The sequence below is a fragment of the Anguilla anguilla genome, chromosome 4 (assembly GCF_013347855.1).
Source record: "Anguilla anguilla isolate fAngAng1 chromosome 4, fAngAng1.pri, whole genome shotgun sequence".
In the NCBI taxonomy this organism is placed as follows: domain Eukaryota; kingdom Metazoa; phylum Chordata; class Actinopteri; order Anguilliformes; family Anguillidae; genus Anguilla; species Anguilla anguilla.
The window spans coordinates 42,238,928-42,256,917 of record NC_049204.1 but is presented as its reverse complement, the minus strand read 5'-3'; the positions used below and the strand labels follow the sequence as shown (position 1 = coordinate 42,256,917).

At 43.7% G+C, this 17,990-nt stretch overlaps 1 protein-coding gene across 1 annotated transcript in view; it reads right to left on the bottom strand.

Annotated features, from left to right (window-relative positions):
• Positions 1-17,990, bottom strand: part of mtmr6 (myotubularin related protein 6) — a 47,733-nt gene that overhangs the window by 13,834 nt on the left and 15,909 nt on the right. The window contains exons 3-8 of the mRNA XM_035414238.1: positions 15,175-15,337; positions 13,495-13,652; positions 11,689-11,817; positions 1,271-1,405; positions 743-875; positions 16-125 (exon numbers count right to left, since the gene is read on the bottom strand). Coding sequence (XP_035270129.1) covers positions 16-125; positions 743-875; positions 1,271-1,405; positions 11,689-11,817; positions 13,495-13,652; positions 15,175-15,337 — 828 coding nt within the window. The remainder of the gene's footprint in view (positions 1-15; positions 126-742; positions 876-1,270; positions 1,406-11,688; positions 11,818-13,494; positions 13,653-15,174; positions 15,338-17,990) is intronic.

Here is a 17,990-nt window from a genome sequence, read left to right as displayed (position 1 = left end):
ATAACAGAAACTTACCTTGGCTAGGAAGATGGCAGCATCTACAATTGCCTTAATGTGTCTCAGCCAGCCACAGCTCTCTAGCCCCAACAGGTACTCTGAGATGGATAGAGAGCGTGTTCCCACCACTGACGGAAAGAGAGTGAGGGCAGGGAGAAGAAAAGACAGAAAGAGAGATATTGAGATGGATGGAGGGGTGGAGCAAGCCACATTCAGGGACAGTAGGTTTTTAACAAGTCCCATTGTTAGTGCCTTTGCTTTATCTTGTGGGCAAACAATGTTACTGTTATTACTTTGGGAGATATGCTCAGCCAATGAGAGTGAAGGTTGCTCCAATTTCTAGGGGTACATACTGTAGTGACAACTAAAGCCATAATTTCCAGAAGTCACCCTGGAAACACAAATAACCTATACCATATTTATGAACCCAAACATCTTTCATGTCCTTAACCCATTATTATTTGGGAAAAATTATTTATTTGTACCATAGGAGCTGTGACATTTCAGCTGAAATCACAGGCTCCTCAGAGAGGGCCTCCAATGCAAAGTAACAGATAAAATTATGAGTGTGTATTATTCTTTTCAGGAAACAGTAGTGAGTTTTTGGAGAGGGAATATACGCTGAGGAGAATGTGTTCAGTGTAGCAGGAGTGATGAGGAGTGCTGAGGAGCAGTGTGTTAGAAGCTACGTGATGCCAGTGTCTCCACCTCCCCTCCCCCCCGAAACGGATACCACATCTCTGACCTTCCAGCAGTTTCTGCAGGCTCGCTCTCATGACGTGGATGTTCTCGATGCCCACGAACTGGAAGCGGATGTTGGAGTAGTTGTCCTCGTTCTCGTAGCCCTTTCCGGCTGCCCGATTTGCCAGAGCATTCAGCTGTGGCAAAGCCAGGGGAGGGGCACTGGTTACTCAAACACCCAACAACCACACACTGTATCCATTCAACCCAGACAGCCAAGACAGCTCACCTTCCACACAAATAGCAATAGCTCCCATAGACAGTGAGGAATGACACTGGCTACTGTTTCCTATACAGTCAGCTTTAAAAGCTTCTATAATCACACCAGCACTATCTTTAGTTACTCCCCTTAATGAATATTCATAAGATGCATACAATTTGAATGTTTTCGCTCCAGGTGTATGTTGAGAATACAGAGCCGCGTTATCTGGTCGGTTTTTAGAAATGCAAGCTGCACTTCTCACTTCCCTACAGAATGCTGACTCGCACAAGGAGTGCCTGGCAGACAGGAAGCGGTGGGTTTGCATGGTACCTTGGGCCGTGTGTCCATGACGTAGATGAAGCGGCTGTTATGATTGGCTTTGCTGATGGCCTGCAGCATGTACTCGTCTTCCAGGCAGCGCGCGCTGAAGCCAGAGAGGGGCTGGCTGCACCGACACACCGCCGCCTGTAGGGGGCAGGAAAAAACTCTGACTGAGGAAAAATGGTCATTACCATCAGTGCTCTCATTGGAGAATTCTTAATGTGGATCAGGGGTGTCAGACCCATTTCCCAGATATTTCTCAAATATTTTCTTCAGACATGGATTCAAGCAATATTGATTTAGCGACCTTAGCAGTTGTCTACGATCATGAAAATGCACTTTTGTACGTCGCTTTGGATAAAAGCGTCTGCTAAATGAATGTAATGTAACCTTGAGCTCTGGAAAGCCACAATATAAATAAAATGTATTATTATTATTATTGATGCTCGTTTTCCTTTTCTTTTTTTTTAAAGGAGAGCGGGACAATCAGCTATTCTTAAATATATTTTTGCTTTATTCAGACAGAAAGAAAGCAGCCAGGGTGGCCGATAGAGAAGAGACCACAGCTGAGAAAGTGCCAGGGTTCCAATCCTTGGACTGAGCCACAGCTCTTGACAACTATAATAGTGCTATTTAAAAAAGTAAAACACAACCAGAAATGGAAACTTCTTCCCATTGCAAATGAGGAATGTCTATGGATTTGAGATTTTATGGTGATGCTAGCAGCATGGTCTATAGCGTGGGAATGACAGAGACAGAGAGGTTGTGGCAGTACCACCAAGTCAGCACACAGCTCGTGATGGGAGTGTGCATTATTTTACTGATGCTACATAAATAACAAGCACTGAGAAAAATCTGCTTACTGTCAGCAGACTGGTGATTGTTTTGTTTATAAAGATGCAAACTAACATTGGCACATTTCTTTACATGCATTAAAAATATGGCTGGCTGATATACTATGAAGATAATTACCAAATATTTGGCATGGAATACAGGTTTTTTCCTGCACAGAGAAATCTTTGGTGTGCACCAGAGCAAACATTGTGAGGACCAAAGCAGAAAAAAGGTTAACTACAGGTAAGAGTGTTATTTATCTGGTGGCACAATGCAGCCCTCTGATAATCGGAGAAAAGCAGAGAGAGAGAGAAACACAACAGCAAGACAGCACACGCATGGGCTCTGTGGGTGGGACTATCACATGCAGGGATGCTCAGTTCCAGTTCCATTACCACAGAGTGAATGCACAAGTGAATGCGATGATAAGAAATTTTTGGTTACGCTGACCTATAAAACGCTATTCCAAAGCAAAATTAGACATGATATACATCGTTAGAAAGCTTATACTCTCACCTACTGAATAAATGAATTGTCAATCAAGCCAGACTGTACTAAAAAGGGCGACAACGCCGTAAACAACAGGTGTGGTATTACGCACAGCTATTTTTGGAGGTACCCAGGCATCACAAATGCATGTGTATTTCACAAACGGATTGTCCAAGACCACTCAGTCTACACCATGCGTAAAACCAATGGGAAGGTTGTATATTTATTCAATATTTAGTCCCAGATATTGACTGTAGAATGACATGGTATCATTTTTTAAAACTTTGTCTTGTTTATTTCATTATTCAGTCAGCAGCGTTTTCACTGCTGTATTGGCATATCTTAGGGCTATTGTCGGGTTTATCTTGTTGCTATGACGGAATACGATTTTTGAGCGGTGAAAGAATATTTTTATGAATGCCCAGCTAGACAATATAAATGTGGGTAATGGCGGATCTCCTCGCACAACTCTCTTCAAAACAAGCATCCATTAAATTTTGTTATCTGGAGCATGCCCAGTCGGCGCGCTTACTAGGCTTGGTCACAAATTTTGGGCTGCGCGCGGACGTCCGCATTGGGGTCCGCGCGGACCCTCCGGACATGGGCGGATGACGACATTTACGTCACAAGGACCAAAGCGGACCCTCGCGGACACGCGGACGCGGAAAGTATGAAGCAGCCTTAAAGCAAGATTCCCTAACCTGCTCAGAATTTGTTTCTTTTTGCGTCCAAGCCTATCACAAGTATCTCTGTTTTATCTTTGTTTAGTTTAAGGTAGTTCTCATTCATCCACTTTATAACACTGGTCAGACAGTTAGTTAATTGATTTAAGCTCTGAGGGTCATCAGGCTTTTAAGGCTGCACTCACATCAGATCAGGCAATGCGGCACCTTGCCGAAGGGTTGTGCGGCGGTGTGGGCGTGTCACGACATGGCCCATTTGTGTAAACGTCATGTTGTGAGCTTTACCCCCCCCCCCCCATTTCATGTCCGCTAACTCAAAAAAAAAAAAAAAAAAGGACACAAACGCAAACCGAAGGAAGCTTCTTGCTAGCGTTATTTTGCAGCGTAGACTGCCAGTCAGACGCAGACGCAGTCGAAGCTGGGTACGCAAAATAAACCAAGCGAGGACACAACTGGGACAATATCATAGTTTGGCTCATGAGCTCCATAGTGCTAGGTACAATAAACTAACATACAAGAACTGCTGAATAGCGAATCTTCTATACAGCTTCATTTCGGACGTTCGGAATTGATATTTAGCTAGTAATTATTGTTTCGTTACTCATCCCATTACCCGGTACTGTCAAATCACGGTGACAATCATAAAATCAAATCTTGAAGAAATGAATTGCGTCAGTAATTCATCTGACAGTTGCTCGGTAAACAGCAGACTGCTCCATGGTAATTTAAACAACTTACGTGATTGGCCACTACAGCGTGACGTCGGATTGCGTTCCAGCAAAAGTTGATTCTGATTTCTTGCCACAGGCCGCTGCGTTTTTTTTCGGCACCCCATGCGGTCCCCACTGCCGCAGCCTAAACACACTACCCCCATTCAAATGAATGGGAAGACTGCCGTTTTTGCTGCACTACCCTGCGGCAAGCTGATCTGGTGTGAATGCAGCCTAAGAGAAACATACAACTGAGTATCGTCCGCATAGCTATGGAAATTGACTCCATGCGTTCTAATTACTTCACCAAGTGGCAGCATGTACAAAGAGAACAACAAAGGACCAAGTACGGAGTCTTGTGGCACACCATAAAGAATATCATGTTTTTTGGATGCATGTTCCCCTGGCTAACAAAAAAGTGTCTATTAGTTAAGTATGTCTTAAACCAATTTAGAACAGTGCCCAACATAATTTTCAAGGCTGTTTATGAGAATCCTGTGGTCAATGATATTAAAGGCTGCACTTAGATCAAGTAGTACAGGAATGGACACATTGTTCTCAGCGGCATTGACTCTGAGGTCATTAACAATTTTAACAAGGGCAGTTTCAGTGCTATGATTCTGTCTAAAACCAGACTGATATGTCTCATAGATATTATTTCCACAGCGGAACTGATTGATCTGTGTAGATACTACTTTCTCAAGGATTTTACTTTAAAAAGGCAGATTTGAAATTGGTCTAAAATTACTTAAGTCAGAGAGGTCCAGGTTATTTTTCTTCAGAAATGGTCTGACAACAGCTGTTTTAAGAGGATCAAGAAAAATGCCGGTCTTCAAGAACAGGTTCAGTATTTCCAGTACACTGGCAGAGAGGCAACTTGTAACTTCTTTGAAAAAGACTGTAGGGATAGGATCTAAGGAGCATGTGGAGGATTTCAGTTGCAATAATTTTTTTTTAGCTCTGCTTCATTTAGTATTTTGAAGTTATCCATGGTATTCCTTGGGCAGCGAGTAGTACATTCAGTTGGTGACACTCCAGAATATGTTATACCTGATCTAACTGTTCTGGGCTGCGTTTCCGAGTTTCGATGTACCTTAACGTTTTACGAAGGTTCTTAAGGTATACCTTCAGGGAAACCGCTTTTTTACGAGTGTTTCCCAGACTATACCTTAAGTACAACTTAAAGGTACATCGTAAGTTGGAGCTGGCCTTCAATGTGGTGCTGAAAAGTTTATCAATCGATGCCAAGCGAATCGATTGTCTCACTTGTAAAGGCTTGTGAATGACGTTTTAATATTACACGTGTTGTCATAATAATTTTACATCAATCTAATACTGCAGAAGAGGAAGCTATGCCTACTAGAGATTATCTGCTAATCTCTTTAAGAGTCCGTTAAGACGAGATCTTGTGATAGTTTCAATAAATACGTACATATAGGCTACAATGGATAAAATAAAAAGCGTCAATCGGAACATATAAGCCATAGTCTGGGACTTCGTGGAAGCCCAGGGGAAAGGATATAGGCTACATATGGGTGCATTATTTAGTTCTTATTGAAACAAAGGTCTAATGTTAATTTGTTTTTGTCACACAATATATAGGCAACTGTAGCAGCATATCACTGCACTGCACTGATTCCCGCGAACTTTTCTCTGCAATGCAAAAATGGTCGTAGATGAAAGGCAAAAGCGCGTCTGTGGAAATTGATCATGATTAATTATATACCGGGTGCCTTATGAATAGGTCTACCTGTTAAAGTGATTTGTTCATCCACCTTAATTTGCTGTTGGATAATCTTAAATTTAACCAAGAATATCATTATTGGGTTGTTTACCGAAAATCGTAAAACAACATGGTAAGAAAAATGTTCCGTAATGTTGATATTTACCCAGTGCTATTTTGTTTTATATAGGAGGTGTGAGCTAAAGGAAGGGGATGTAGATCATTTGGCTATGTTTGTCCATTATGAGCCACTGTACCTGTATGTGTGTTTATGGTTAGCCAATCAGCGTGTTCTAGTTCGGTCATGCAAGTGGACTCACTCAACGTTGTTTTTGCACACACAGGTTTTACATTCTTAATAAACCGGCGGTTTGTTCTAAGTCAGTGTGATCATTGACTCACACACAAACGAACTAATTTCTACAGGGTATGCAGTCAGAAAAGCCATATCCTAAGTTAGCGCCACTACGTATAAATTTAAAAAAACTTTTTTATTTTATTTTCACAAATTGGATTATTATCATGGATAGGCCCTATACTTAATTACCATCATGATGGGGATAGACAGGTAAAACGACAACATTCTCACGACGTGCTATGCACAGACACGTTGATTGGATAATTACTTTTCGTAAAGTAAATATTAAACTCATTTTCGCATGCCGATGTGCTACTAGATGCGCACTGTAGTACAACTGTCGATTTGAAAAGCAAAATGTTGGCATAATAAGGCTGAAACCGCGGAGCGCATCGCTAAGGGACAGCTTACGAGTGCCTCAGACCACCCTTTTAAAGGTATACCTTAATTAAGGTATACCTTAGCTAAGGAGACGCTGGGAAACAGCTCGAGAGCTAAAGGAAGAGCTTAAGGGATACCTTACGACGCACGTAGCGCTAAGGAGACTCTGGGAAACGCAGCCCTGATCTTTTGATCAAAGAACTGGGCAAATTCCTGGCATCTTGATGGCGATGCCTGAAAGAGTAGGTCTGGTGGGGCCGAGGGATTGAGAAATCTACCAATAGTAAAGAAAAGTCGTTTAGGATTTTTTCCATTTTCACTAATTATTTTAGAGAAGTGAGATTGCCTCTCCGTTCGAATAGTGTTATTATAAATGACAATGCACTCATTTAATATGTTGCGGTGGACAGTTAACTTGCTTTTTCGCCACATGCGTTCAGCTTTGCGGCACAGACTCTATAAGTGAAGATTTTGTTCATTCTTCCAGGGAGCCACTTTCATATTACACCTCTTCTTGATTTTTTCGGGAACCACTGTGTTAAGAACCGATTTTAACTTATAGTTGAAGTTATCAAACATCTCATGGATGCTAAGAGAGTCGTTAAACATGCAGTCTTGTTGATCACACAGGAACATATCAGTGAACACACCTGCTGATAAATTATTAAAGTATCGTTTTATAAAAGTTTGTTGGACAACGTTTTTGACAGTGGGTAAAATAGTATTTTAAAAAAGCAGTTGTGATCTGAGACAGCGATATCAATAACTTGACCTATTTTTATGTTTAGGTCATGAGAAATTACTAGATCAAGGGTATGTTCCCTATTGTGCGTGGGTACCGTAATATGCTGAACTAAGTTGAAGGAGAGCAACATTTTCATAAATTCTGCTGCTTTGCTGTCAGTAGTGTTGTCAACATGAAAGTTAAAATCACCAGTTACAATAATATGGTCATAATTTGTAGTGCAGTTTGATGGCAGTTCAGAGAATTCAGGAAAGAAGGTTGCGTTATGCTTGGGTGGACGATACACATTTAGCAACAGTATTGGTTTTTTGCCCATTACTACAACTGCAAGATATTCGAACGTCGTGAACTTTCCAAAAGCAATATTTTTGAAACAAATATTTTCTGCATAGACAGAGGCTAGTCTGCCTCGTTTCTTTCCTTCCATGATTGAATAAAAATAATTGTACCCCGGAAGACACGTTTCGTTCATCACGGCTGTACCATCCACACTTAACCGAGTTTCAGTTAGAAACATAAAATCAAGATTATGCTCAGAAATAATATCATTAATAAAAAATGTCTTATTAGTTAATGCTCTGACATTAAAAATTAAAAGAGTTGGGGAGACAAGTTGGGCTAGTGCACCTAGAGGTTGCTTGAGAGATACAAGATTTTGCCGATTTACCCCACAAGATGCACAAGCACAAACAGCAAGCTTACCAAGGAAATACCTAGGCTTAATATGAGTATGGAATCTTTTAATAGCAGTATAGGTGATTTAAGTCCACCATGCTACCCAGGGGAACCATCGGGACTGCGTGGCAATTATATGACGGTTTAGACACAGGTGAACATTTCCAATTTGTCACTAGTGTTTTGTCGAGACATGTGCACTTGGACAAAGAGGCTAGTCAGATGCGAGGGGTATTATTAACAGAGTAAAATATGTTGTTTGCTAAAATTCGAGCACCCAGCGCACTAGGGTGAAGCCATCAATTTTGTAAAAGGACGAGCGGTTCCAAAAAAAGGTTAAAGTTATCAGTGAAAACAAAATTATCATTGTAGGATACACAGGTGGACTGTAACCAGGTGTGGAGGGCTAATATCCTGCTAAAACGATTTACACCCCTCCCAAGGGGAGGGATATGACCAGAAATAAACACACATTTTACACTTTTCCAAAATCTTTGAGTGTGTTAAAAAGGCAGGTAAAGTCGCGTTTTAGAATTTCTGACTTCTGAGCAGAAATATCATTGCAACCAATATGAACTATTAGATTACGGGTGAGAGGGTATTTAACCAACAAGCTAGGACTGCACTCAAAGAGGTCACCAACCTTTGCACCGGGAAAGCCAAGAGTCACCGCGGAATTCCTCATTTCGTTTCTGATAACGGAGTCACCAATTACCAGGGTAGAGGGAGGAGGTGGGAGCAGCGAGGGCTCCGCCATTGAATCAGGCGAAGAAGGAGAGTGAGCACGGACCAAGGGTTCAGCCATGGGCCAAGGAGTGGATCCAGGCCCTGTCGGGCTGAGAGGGAGTTTGGCTTTGGGCGACGAGGTGCAGCCAGATGGGAAGGCTGCCTGGCATCCGCTGCAGAGTGGACCGTGGGAGATGGAGAACGCCGGAACTCACCAGAAGAGGATGCAGGAGGTGGAACGTGAAGACAGGAACTCTCGCTCATAAATGGAAACTCTTGCTCATCTAGGATTTCAAATCTGTTTATGGGTTTGATGCCTTGTGATGGGGGGGCATAAGAAGAGCATCTCCCCCTACGATTTCCTGCTACGGTCCAAGGCTCTAGGAGTGGAGTGGAATTGGCTAGGGCTTTGGGTTTAGCACCTAGCTCGTTCCACGTGACTCCAGGTTGGGTTGAGGCAGAGACCGCACATGGGACAGTCATAGTAGGTGCAGGGCAAAACGACACCATGGAGTCAATGGACTTCTCATCTTCCCTGATCTGATAAATAACTGATATTCTCCCTTCCAACTCTGAGATCTTCTGGGTGAGGTGAGAGCAGCTTTCACAGCCAGACTGAGAGGTAAGAGGTGGCATAACTCACAAGACCGTACAGATGCCTTAAATTCACGCCGGTGCTCTTCGGCGTCCCCCGGCTAGCTCCGGCAGATCGTCCTAATTGGACGGACAGCCCCGTCAGCTGTTCAGTTAGTTCAAGTTTTAAGTTTATTTAATAAAACTTTTCTCCGGCAGCGCTCCGTCTTCAGATCACAGGTTGCAGAAGCTTGCTAGTCGTAGCCATCTTGCATAGACAAGCAGATGAAATCCCATTGTGTCCTTTAATCAGTGATTAACACATTTATAATATTTCAGTCCATATCATTAGGTGTTGTTGTTTTCAGTCTCCTTCCAAGTCGCCTGGGCTGGTGCAGTATCGGCACCTCGCCCCCTTGTCACAGGAGTTCCCCAGGGCTCAGTCCTTGGTCCCCTCCTATTCTCCCTGTACACCCAATCTCTTGGTCCTGTAATCTCTGCCCATGGTTTGTCTTATCATTGTTATGCCGACGACACCCAACTCTTTCTCTCCTTTCCCCCCTCTAACACACAGGTCTCCGCTCGCATCTCTGCTTGCCTGAGGGACATCCAGAGCCACCATCTTAAGCTGAACCCAGGTAAAACAGAGATGATCTTCATCCCTGCTCCATCCTCTAACCTCCTTGACTCTTCCATTTCCCTAGGGGACACCGTGGTGTCATCATCACCCACTGCAAAAAACCTCAGAGTGATGATGGACAACAGACTGTCCCTCTCTCAGAACATCACGGCAGTGAGTCGAACGTGCAGGTTCTTCCTGTACAACATCCGGAGAATCCGCCCCTTCCTCACCACCTACGCAACCCAGCTCCTGGTTCAAGCGATGGTCCTGTCCCGCCTGGACTACTGCAACTCGCTGCTGGCTGGTCTGCCAGCATCCGCCATCAGACCCCTGCAGCTCATCCAGAATGCTGCAGCGCGTCTGGTCTTCAACCTCCCCAGACATTCCCATGTCACCCCCCTGCTCACTGACCTCCACTGTCTGCCTGTTATGGCTCGCATCAAATTTAAGACTTTGGTGCTTGCATACCAGGCAGCTAAGGGGTCAGCACCAGGATACATCCAGAGGATCATCAGACCCTACACACCAGCCAGACCTCTCCATTCTGCCACCTCTGGACACTTGGCACCTCCCCCTCTTTGTGTCTGTACTTCCCGCTCGCGTCTGCTGTCTGTCCTGGCCCCTCGCTGGTGGAATGACCTCCCCATGGCGGTCAGAACAGCAGAGAATCTGACTACCTTCAAGCGCAGACTAAAGACTCATCTCTTCAGGCTGCACCTCTCCCCACCCCTCCCTAGCCTCTAGTTTAGCTCAATGTACCTAGTTAGGCTAATGCGATCACGTTAGTTTTTATTTGGCAGGATTGTTTTTTGTCTGATTCTGATTAGGCAAATGTGATTTCAGTGCTAGTTTGTACTTGGCAGGATTGTTTGTTTGTTTGCTGAACAGGTTACCCTACAGGGTTGGAGTCCTGATCTATGTGGTCACTTCTGGCACTACGATCTTTACTTCACTCTAGTGTGTTTTTTCTGCACCTCTGCACCTTGAACTGATGCACTTGTTGTACGTCGCTCTGGATAAGAGTGTCTGCTAAATGCCTGTAATGTAATGAGTCAGAAGTTGCAACAGCTTGTTGTTGTTTGTACAGAAATGTTATCTTTGTCAAATTAGACACATCAGACACAAAACTGTTGAATGGCGTGGCATTTTTTCTCAAAAACATGCTTTGGTTACAGTTATGATTTGAATTGGTGTATATTGCAGAATATTTGAAGGAAGTTGAAATTCTCCTGTTCAAAGCCATATATAAAACCCAAAATGACTCAAAATTAGCCGGTCATGCCACACCTGATAAAAAATGTTAGCTGTTTAATGAGTGGGATGACAGCAAGTTAGTGCTGTGCGATATGGCCTAAAATGACATTAACCCTGATGGGGAGCATTAATGACCCTTTTCATTCCAGCAAAACCCTGGATTATCATATGCCATGGTTTTCATTTTGTCTTTTATTTTTCTCATAAAAAACACTTGTATCTGTTGAACACTGGTGACAGCAATCAACAGCAAGGCCTTGCAGCTTCTGTGTGATCATGGCAATCCATTGTTTTTATTGATCAGATGGAAGCAGCATGGTCGTGCTGCTGATAGGCTGTCAACGGTGGTGTTGCAACTGATAATGTTGGTGCAACTGTAAATGACTAAAAAGGGGTGGGGCCTGTTAGCACATACCGGCTGCTTTGTCAATAGAATTATTTGCGCAATGCAGAAGTAAACTGGTCTATCTGAAAATGTTTCTGTGTCTGTACATACCAATATGTGGATGAGAATGCATGTTTATGTGTGAGTGTATGCGTGTACATATGTTGTGGATACTGCGTGTTTTGTATGTGAGGGTGTGTGTTGTACAGGTACTGTGCATGTTGCACATAAGATTCCTTTATAATCGGCCTCTCTCGGTACCAGCATACCTTCTTGTCCTGGTAGAAGTATGTCAGGACAGGGAAGCGGCCTTTGCTTCTGAATTTGGAGCTCCCCACAATGATGGGTTTACTGGCAGTGATAGGCACGTACAGGTCCCGAGGGTATGTCTCACACACCTGCACACACAGGTATATAGCGGTAAATGTTAATTCTCAACAGACAGGTAAATCTACATGTGTAGGTTTGCATAGTGTGTGGAACGCGTGTTCAGTGTGTACACTGAGTAGAGCATGTGGAACAAGTGTTCAGTGTGTACAGCAGGAGTAGCATGTGTGGAATGTGTGTTCAGTGTGTACACTGTGAGTAGAGTGTGTGAAATGCATGTTCAGTGTGTACAGCAGGAGTAGAGTGTGCGGACCGTGTGTTCAGTGTGTACAACCAGAGAAGAATGTGTGGAACAAGTGTTAAGTGTGTACAGCAAAATTACAGTGTGCGGAGCGTGTGTTCAGTTTGTACGCTGCAAGTAGAGTGTGTGTAACACGTGTTCAGTGTGTACAGCAAAATTACAGTGTGTGGAGCGTGTGTTCAGTTTGTACGCTGCAAGTAGAGTGTGTGGAACATGTGTTCAGTGTGTACAGCAAAAGTACAGTGTGCGGAGTGTGTGTTCAGTGAGTACAGAAGGAGTATAGTGTGTGGAACGCGTGTTCAGTGAGTACAGCAAGAGTACAGTGTGTGGAACATGTGTTCAGTGTGTACACTGCAAGTAGAGTGTGTGGAACGTGTGTTCAGTGTGTACAGCAAAAGTACAGTGTGCGGAGTGTGTGTTCAGTGAGTACAGCAGGAATAGTGTGTGAAACGCGTGTTCAATGAGTACAGCAAGAGTAGAGTGTGTGGAACTTGTATTCAGTGTGTACACTGTGAGTAGACCATGTGAAACGTGTGTTCAGTGTGTACAGCCTGACTAGAGTGGCGGAACATGTGTTCAGTGTGTACAGCATGAGTAGAGTGTGTGGAACGCGTGTTCAGTGTGTACAGCCTGAGTAGAGTGTGCGGAATGTGTGTTCAGTGTGTACAGCCTGAGTAGAGTGTGTGGAACGCGTGTTCAGTGTGTACAGCCTGAGTAGAGTGTGTGGAACGCATGTTCAGTGTGTACAGCCTGAGTAGAGTGTGTGGAACATGTGTTCAGTGTGTACACTCTGAGTAGAGTGTGTGGAACGCGTGTTCAGTGAGTACAGCCTGAGTAGAGTGTGTGGAACGCGTGTTCAGTGAGTACAGCCGGAGTAGAGTGTGTGGAACGCGTGTTCAGTGTGTACAGCCTGAGTAGAGTGTGTGGAACGCTTGTTCAGTGTGTACAGCCTGAGTAGAGTGTGTGAAATGCGTGTTCAGTGATTACAGCAGGAGTAGAGTGTGTGGAACTCGTATTCAGTGTGTACAGCCTGAGTAGAGTGTGTGGAATGCGTGTTCAGTGTGTACAGCCTGATGGAGTGTGTGGAACGCGTGTTCAGTGTGTGCAGTGTGAGTAGAGTGTGTCGAACGTGTGTTCAGTGTGTACAGCCCGAGTAGAGTGTGTGGAACACATGTTCAGTGTGTACAGCCCCAGTAGAGTGTGTGGAATGCTTGTTCATTGTGTACAGCTTGAGTAGAGTGTGTGGAATGCGTGTTCAGTGTGTTCAGCCCGAGTAGAGTGTGTGGAACGCATGTTCAGCGTGTACAGCCCGGGTAGAGGGTGTGGTACAGTGCGAGTAGAATGCATGGACAATGTTTTGTGTATAACCATAAAGAACAGGCAAAGCACAAGGCAAGTCAGGTCTGTGTCACAGCCTGCCGAGTAGCCCTCCTGATGCCATGCCCACCTTGTAGTCCCTGTTGACGTCGGTCAGCTGCCACTGGTCGCAGGGCACGCCCATGCGCTCAAACTCCGCAGCAAGGTCAATCACCTGCCAGCCCTCCTCGCGCTGCTGGTCGTTCTGCTTGGGGTTGTAGGAGAAGGCGTACAGCTCGTCGTACGACACTGTGGACAGGGAAAGGGCATTGCAGAGGACCGACTCACAGCTGAGTCACACGCAAGCATTCCTCTCAGCTTCATAGAGTCGGGCCTTAACAGAAACAGGCCGAAATGTGCCAGAACCAAATCGAGCCAGAAGCAAGCAGTGTCACCTGACAAAACCTCAGCCTGTACAAGGGAGACATAGTACGCAAGAAAAACAGTTCAAACTAAAAACTAGTGCAAACTAATATTATAAATGGTCTAGCACTACGTCAACTGCTAATTATACATTTTTGCAAAATGCTGAGCACAGATCTATTTATAGCGTCACAACAGCCTTCGCATAAACCTGTTCCCCTCACTACACTGTTTTCCAACCAGCCTCCAGGGCAGCCAGTGTAGTCACTGATAGGAGGTTATAACCAGACCAGCACCAGACAGGCCACTGGTAAAGCTGGAAAACAGGCACTTGACAGGATATTTTGCTGACCTATCACTTCCTCTGCATGGCTGCCAGGCTGACCAATCATATCATAGAGGGAAGAACAAAAAAGCTGCAGACCTCACTAAAAACTGCTTGTTGGTAACAAGTGATTTACCAATTTACCAATATTTAAATATTTTACATTTCACTCCCACTAGTCACCAAGGCACTTGCATAATTAGCTTAAAATGTTACATTTAAAACTGCACGATCCTTTAAACTGAAGATGATTGAGACTGTTTTTAGGCATTTATTGCCCAATAAGAGTTCACGGAGGATCATGTTAATCTCATGAAAAACATGTTTTCAATGTAAAAAAAAAAAGCCTAATTACTCAGACATACAAAGCACTGTCTATAGGCCTAAGTCATTCAAACTGGCAAAAATCTAGGCCTGCCATTAAAAGTATTGATATCGAAATGACGCCATGTTACTGTACTACAAACAATATAGGCTATCTTGCCTCACCAAAATTAAAGAAGCTGTAATCCAAAGCAACGCTACCCAATGTTTCCTAAATTGTTTCAAGTCACTTGGCCCTGTGTTTTTATGAGTCATGTAAACAGTTCCAAAAGGCAAAGGCACTAGGCTACGAGGGAAGTAGACATCAGAGCTGCAAAGTTGTACTGTTTTAAACATGTGGACTTGTATACATGTTCATTTTGTGTTTGCATCGAATGTTTTTATTGGTTGATATATGTACAATGACCAATCTAGAGACATATTCTTTGTGGGCTAGGAGCATTTGTGGCAGGAAAAAGAAGAAGAAGAATAAGTAGAAGGAGAAAATGCTAAATCCCCTTAATTTGGGGCTTTATTGTGTGGATATGTGAAGTTGTTTATGAATTCTGTCTGTTGAAATGGGGTCAGAATGTGGCATACTATAAGCTCAAGTTGGCAATGGACCAATGCAGAAGCAGGAGGAGGCTCACACGGCAGTGCCTTTGTCAGAGCACCAAAGCAGGCGCACACACTATTAAATCAAATTAGGCACATCGCCATTGCCCCCCCCCCCCCCCCCGGCATCTCCATCAGCACCTGGCAGGACGGGGCGCGACTCACCTGGCCGCAGCAGCTGGAGCAGCGAGCTGTAGACGTCATGGCAGTCCCTCTCCCGCGGCACCACAAAGTGCACCACCCGAAAATTCCGGCACTGGATGACCAGGGGGCAGCCACTGGCGGTGAGAGGCAGCTTCTCCACCGAGGTGATGTGGTGGTGCAGGATCTACAAGGAAGGGGAGGAGGTAGGGATTTTAGATGCTGGGCATGCCATATTCACCATCACATCCATGCAAAGCTGCACATGATATCCATCATGCTACTTTCACATAATTGTCCACACACTGCAACTACATCACACCCAGACAGCATAACAACAAACATCCGCCCTGCATCCACAAAACAAATATCTGCATTGTATCCACAGAACAAACATCCGCACTGCATCCACAAAACAAATATCTGCACTGCATCCACAGAACAAACATCCGCACTGCATCTAGGCTACAAAACAAACATCCGCCCTGCATCTACAAAACCAACATCTGTCCTGCATCCACAAAACCAACATCTGCCCTGCATCCACAAAACAAACATCCGCACTGCTTCCACAAAACAAACATCCGCACTGCATCCACAAAACATCAGCACTGCATCTACAAAACAAACATCCGCACTGCTTCCATAAAACATCAGCACTGCATCTACAAAACAAACATCCGCACTGCTTCCACAAAACAAACATCCGCCCTGCATACACAAAGCATCCGCACTGCTTCCACAAAACCAATATCTGCCCTGCATCCACAAAATCAACATCTGCACTACATCCACAAAACAAACATCCTCACTGCATCCACAAAACCAATATCTGCCCTGCATCCACAAAACCAACATCTGCACTACATCCACAAAACAAGCATCCGCACTGCATCTACAAAACAAACATCCTCACTGCATCCAAAAAACAAACATACGCACTGCATCCACAGCATGTCTACTGTCACCACACACATCAGTGTGCTCAAGCCAATGACACCCCACCCACGCAAAAAAAAAACTAATTAGGCCTACATACAACTATGCAAACATGCACGTCATATCAATATCACAAGAACGCCGCAACTACACATTCACATCACATTTATATCCAGCCTGAATAGAGACATCACATTTGTGTCATTTTTAGGTGATGCTCACATCACCTAATTGCCAGGTAAGTTTCTAATCTATGACCCAAAATAATGACAATTGGCATCTACAAAGCACTTTTCTTCCAGGACCCTAAAAATCTGTAAACTTATCTAATAAGAAACACACCTCTCCTCTTCAACCGCCATTTTTAAAAATCTGCAGCCGCAAACCAATTTAATTTCATATTAACTTGAATTCAAACCTGTATGTTATGCGGCGCAGTAGCCTACTTTTGGTTATAGCCTGCCAACGTCTTGGAATTATAACGTGTGCTCTTCTGTCCTTTTCTTGCTTTAGTAGGCTATTCGTTTTATAAAATGTTAAGCATTCGTGCTGGGACAGCATATTACATACCAAAACATTCAAACGGTTTAATTCGGTTGCTGAATATTTTCTTCCGAATTTTCTTTGTTAGCCCGTTATAATTGACTCAAAACGTTTGATACAGTTATGTCAGGTATGCGGTAATTCTGCGTAATTTACATTGGTGATACAGTAAAAGCAAACTGGAAATCACCTTCCGCACTTTTTGTCAGGGAAAAATAACAGGTTAATTCTAGTAATCGTCCCTTTTGCTTTTTCAGACTGCCATAATTTTACTCTGTGATTCTTCAATTCCATAAAAAGACCAGGAAGACTATGGACTAATTTATGGTGCATGGTTCGCATCTGGAGAGGGCACACTTCGCTGCTCCGCTAGCAGCAACTGTGAAAGAAATCAAACGGTGGCTGTACCATTGCTAATTTAAATTTTCACGCAAGTCCGAGTTTTCATTCTATTTATTCTTGCTGTTTTGCGATTAGCCTATATGGAATTGACGATGAGAGTTGAAGTAATCAATTCAACAGCAAATTGTTTACGACATGTGCATGTTTTCTTCTGTTGCCAGTTATTTGTGGAATGTGAATGCATTCTGTCACCTCGGATGTCAAGACATGAAAGTGAATGTTCGCATAAAAACATAATGAATGTGTTTGAGAGGATATATAAAACAGTTACAATCTGACTGTTGGCCTGTTATATCCTATTTGTTGCATAACAACGGTCCAAGTCGAACTACTAACGAGAGTTTTGCTTGACAACAGTAAAATATGCCCAAACGGCCACGGAAGAATATTTCAATTTCAGTTGATTAAGTCGATGAAAGTCAATAAATACTAAAGTAACCATATATAGTCAGTAACCCGTTGTATAAGTGGAATAAACCCCTCCGGGCTGTCCCGGTTATTAGAAAATAATGTAGGCTTCTTCGGTGGTAGTAGCTTAGGCTATAGGGTTACAGAAGAAATCATACGACAGATGGACCGACGACGATGTCGCTTTTTCATACGTCAATGGACTAATTTGCCTAATCTTTGCGGGACTTTAGACCGCGGTGGAAACGCAGACAACAATGGGCTGAAAGAACCTTTTAGTTCCTTGAAAAGTAGTTCCTGGGACTTAAGTTCCGGGTACTTTGGGTGGAAACGCGGCTTTAGCTGGATTATGCAGGAACCACAGAGTCACATGAAAATCTGGGCTTTATGTAACTATGTACCTCCTCCACTCAACCAGCGCTGATGCAATTACTGTGGCCTTTCATGAAAACAAGCATGTGTGCAAAGCTTCACCTGACCTACATTTTCCAAACTGCCTGCCAAACCTGGTTGTTTTGTAGAGCAGTGTGGCATAATAGGCACAAGAT